The sequence below is a fragment of the Oryzias melastigma genome, linkage group LG11 (genome assembly GCF_002922805.2).
Source record: "Oryzias melastigma strain HK-1 linkage group LG11, ASM292280v2, whole genome shotgun sequence".
In the NCBI taxonomy this organism is placed as follows: Eukaryota; Metazoa; Chordata; class Actinopteri; order Beloniformes; family Adrianichthyidae; genus Oryzias; species Oryzias melastigma.
Window position 1 is genome coordinate 107,064 of NC_050522.1, and position 4,244 is coordinate 111,307.

The following is a 4,244-nucleotide window of genomic DNA, read 5'->3' on the forward strand; positions in this document are numbered from 1 at the left end:
ATAGAATTCATCCTTATTTTATTTTATTAATTTGTGTGAATGCTTATATTCTCTTGTTCCTTTCCATATGTATTTCAGCATGTAAAAGCTCAATCAGCAATTTTAGCAACCTTGAAATCAAAGTATTCAGCTCATTCAGAACATTTCTGCTTGTATTTTTGGTATTTATCAACTTTATAGTTTTTGAAATATTGAGAAAAATATGGTCTCATAGATATGAATGAAGAAGTCTCCAAATTTCAAAATTTGGATTAGATTAGCAACAAGACTTTAAATACGTTCAAAGGCTATGTTTTCTTCTCCTATACTAATTAAAGACATTTTGAGTTTGCCTAATATTTTAGCAAGATGCTAACGTTTTGGGCTAATTTGTTATCTACTGAGGTTTATTTATGCTAGTGTAGAGTTAAACTCTACACTAGCATAAATAAACCTCAGTAGATAACAAATTAACCAAAAACATTAGCATGTTTGTAAAATAGAAGCTTCTATTTTACAAACATGCTAACGTTTTTGGCTAATTTGTTATCTATTTGGGTTTTTATGCTAATTTAGAGTTTAGCTTCTATTTTAGAAACAGGCTAACATTTTTGACAAATTTAGTTTACCGAAGCTTTTATGCCATTTTGGAGTTTAGCTAGTATTTAGGGAATAATCTAGCTTTTTTAGGCTAACTTGGCATCTACTGAGGTTTCATAGACTAATTTGTGGAGTATAGATCCAATTTAAGCAACACACAAAATGTTTTTGGAAAATTGGCATGTATTAGGGATTTTTAAGCAACTTCACTACAAATTTTTATGATATTTAGGTCAACTTCAGCGCTCTTTCATAGCTCTTTAACAAAATTTGTGGTCTTTCAGCAAATTCAACATTTTGCAAATAGATTTAGCATTTTCAGCAACTACTTTCAGTAAAAAGTATTCACACTAGCATTATCACAAGTAATGCAACTTTCCTAGTTTTATTTTATTTTATTTAAGTCTATATGAAAATAAAAACATCTTATTAGTTCATCTGAATGACATCTTTGCTGGGGGTCTTCTTTTTATTTTAGGGGCGGAACAAAAACTACAAAGTCAGCGGTGATTGCCCAGTCTGCCCCCAAACCAGAGCGTGATTGGACGCGTCCAGCTAAGCCCCGCCCCTGGGCGGTGCCCGTGGTGTGTTGAAGGGCTGCGCTCACGGAGGCTTTTCTTTAGAGGGTCTGTCTCTCCCGGGGTGCGAGTTCGAAGCCTGGACTTTTAGCGGAGGGAAGGAGCCGTGCTGGAGACAAAAGCGCCGCCTGTCAGCCTCTTTTGCGCGGGGAACTAACGGGTCTTGGTGTTGGATTTGGACGAGACGCGGGCTTTTTTTTTCGTTTTTTCTTTTTGATTTGCTTTAGAAGAAGCCGAAGTTCACCGAGACAATGGGGTCCCAGTCATCCAAGGGAGAGGTGTCCGCCGAGGCGAACGCTGCCGCCGCTGACGCTGCGGCGGTCAAGACCAACGGGCAGGTACGCCCCCTCTCAGGGCTGGCTAGGTGGGGGGGTGGGGGGCATTAAGAGCCTCTATGGTAACAAGTGGGGGAGATAAGATGCCCATCATGAGTTTATCATCAGCAGGTCATGAATGAAAAAAGCCTGATATTTACGTGGTATTTACGTGTTTTATTCTGTTTTCAGGGAATGAAGTTAATGTGACAGCAGTCCCCCCCCCCACCCCAAAACCAGGATAAACCCTATCATGGGGGGAGGGGGGGCACGTAGGCAGCAAACTACTCATTCGTTTTCTCTTTTAATAAACGGGACTTTCCCACTTATAATGTCAGATGAGTAAAATACCTTTATGACTCACTGTTGTCGTGCAAAAATAGAAAAACATGATTTTGTTTTATATTTAATTTTTTTTGTGGGATGCAGATGTTTATCTTTTTGTTTCCTAAACGTGAAGGATTTGGTGTTTTCTCCTCATCAGGAGCCACAGCCTCTTTGTTGGCTCTATGTCTGTCTGGTACCCAGACGTCGGAGCTCTGCTGCCGCCTACTGGTACATCAGAGTACTGCAAGGCGTCGCCTCTGTCGGGCTCGGTGGTTAATTGATGAACCAAAAAAAAAGAAAATATCTGAGATTTGCCTTAATGAACCAAAATCTTGATGTTTTTGTCTGTGAAACCTGAATTATTTCTGTTGTCTTCTTCAGGAAAATGGACATGTGAAAACCAATGGCGATGTCTCCTCAAAGCCTGATGGAGACGCCGCCGCTACCAACGGCTCAGCTGAAGCTGCCAAGGAGCCCGAGGCTGGAGCAGGCGGTGACGCCATCGAGCCGGCCCCAGCCGCAGACGGGGAAGCCACGAAACCCGAAGGCGAGGCCGCGGCAAAGGAAACCCCCAAGAAGAAGAAGAAGAAGTTCTCCCTGAAGAAGTCCTTCAACATTAAACTCAATCTGAAGAAGAGCAAGAAAAGCGAGGCGGTGAAAGAGGAGGCTGCCACCGCCGCTGCCCCCGCTGAGGAGAAACCTGCTGAGAACGGTGCTGCCGCTCCTGCTGAGGAAAAGAAGGAGGAGGTGAAAGAGGAGGCTGCTGCGGCTGCAGCAGAGGCTCCAAAGGCAGAAGAGGAGCCGGCGAAGGAGGAGACCCCCAAGGAGGAGGCTAAGGAGGCAGCTGCTCCGGCCCCCGAGGCCACAAAACCAACAGAGGAGAGCAGCTCGACCCCCGCCTCCTCTGAAAAGAAAGAGTGATTGTACTCCTGCTCACAATGAACTGGCTGAACTGTTTTTCAAGAGAGAGAGAGAGAGAGAGATTCTAAGAGTATATATATATATTTATATATATATGTGTATATGTATACATATGTATATGGATATATGTATATGTAAATATATACACATGTATGTGGAAGACTCCGTGCCACTTTTTCGTCATGATTCCAGACGACAGACTGGACTCACTCGATCACTTCCCTGGTTCCGGCTCGACCTCCGGACGGGTTGCAGGCGGTGGGACGGTCGCCGTGTGGATTCTAACCACACCACGAGGTGAAGCGGGGTGGAGTTCAAACAACTCCTCCCTGAAGCAGCTGATTTTAGATGCCTCCTTCAAAGGAATGATGGGACTGGGACACCACCTCCTCCTGAAATGACTGCTAAATGAAGAAAAAAAAATCAGAAAGTAAAGAGACTTGCCAACTTTTTACATTCCTATATTTTAACCCAAATATAAAGTATTTTGTGGTGTATTATAGAGAACCATCTTAAAAGATTCAGACAAGCTGTCTCGTTTGTTAAAATACAAAAAAAGAGGATTTTGATTTTTACCTTACTCTGAAAAAAAGAACACTTAAGCTTGCTATGTTCACTGTTGCGGTTTGATATGAAGCAGAGTTGTTTATGTGTCTTGTGTGAGCCTGAATCTGCTTTGTCTCTGTAAATACGTTGGATTGATTTCTGTTCTTTATTTTGCTAATGTTGACAGATGTTACTGGTTTTATTGTAAAGTTCATAATGGTAAATAAATGTTGGTTACCTGGTTTATGTGTTTCAATGCTTCTTTCCTCGTGCACTGCGTGGATCCATCATGACAATGAAGAGCTGAGGGTCAAGCTGAAGCACGGTGACCTCACAGTGAAGCATCTCTGTGGATGGAGGCTGAGATCCGCCTGTTTAAGTAAAATAGACTTTAGGTTAGTTGGATGCTGACCCCCCCACCCCCCTCCAGCTGTGATCACCAGGGTAGATCTTGTGCCTTTGGGGTGCTCGTGTTCTGCAGCTCCTGAAGCTGACATAATGAGCTGAGAACTCATCCTCTCAAGCACTCTTGGCAGTAGATTTCGAAATCAAATGTGAGCATCAAACAAATGTCAGGAGTTGCTGAAGTGCAGCAGGTGTTTATAAACTTCAGCAGGAGTGACTGAGCTCCAGCAGGAAGTCATGAACTTAGGGAGTCATTGTGATGTTGCAAAAAATGAGTGACCTACAGCTGGAGTGACAGAGTTGCAGTGGAAATGAAAAGCATCTACTGGAGTAACAAAACTGCAGTATAAGTAACTGAGTTCCAACAGGAGATACAGTGTTGCAGCAAAAATGACTCAGATGTTAGAGGAGTCACTGGATTGCTGTGGGAGTGACAAAGTTGCTGCCTGAGTGACTAAGTTACAGTACAAGTATCTGAGTTGCAGCAAAAGTCATTGAACTGCTGTGAGAGTGAATGAGCAGCTGCAGGAGTGACTGAGTAGCAGCAGGAGAAACAAAGTTGTTGAAGGAGGGA

General features: G+C 43.0%; 1 protein-coding gene and 1 long non-coding RNA gene across 2 annotated transcripts in view; one reads left to right on the forward strand and one right to left on the reverse strand.

Moving 5' to 3' along the window:
• The first annotated feature begins 1,125 nt into the window (after positions 1 to 1,125).
• marcksl1b (MARCKS-like 1b) lies at positions 1,126 to 3,507 on the forward strand. Its single transcript, XM_024263755.2, has 2 exons — positions 1,126 to 1,495; positions 2,180 to 3,507. The coding sequence occupies exons 1-2, from the start codon at positions 1,409 to 1,411 to the stop codon at positions 2,717 to 2,719; spliced, it is 627 nt and encodes a 208-aa protein (XP_024119523.1). The 5' UTR covers positions 1,126 to 1,408; the 3' UTR covers positions 2,720 to 3,507.
• Positions 2,785 to 4,244, reverse strand: part of LOC112140748 — a 5,418-nt gene continuing 3,958 nt past the window's right edge. Inside the window, exon 2 of the long non-coding RNA XR_002918244.2 lies at positions 2,785 to 3,636. This is a non-coding gene — a long non-coding RNA (uncharacterized LOC112140748). The remainder of the gene's footprint in view (positions 3,637 to 4,244) is intronic.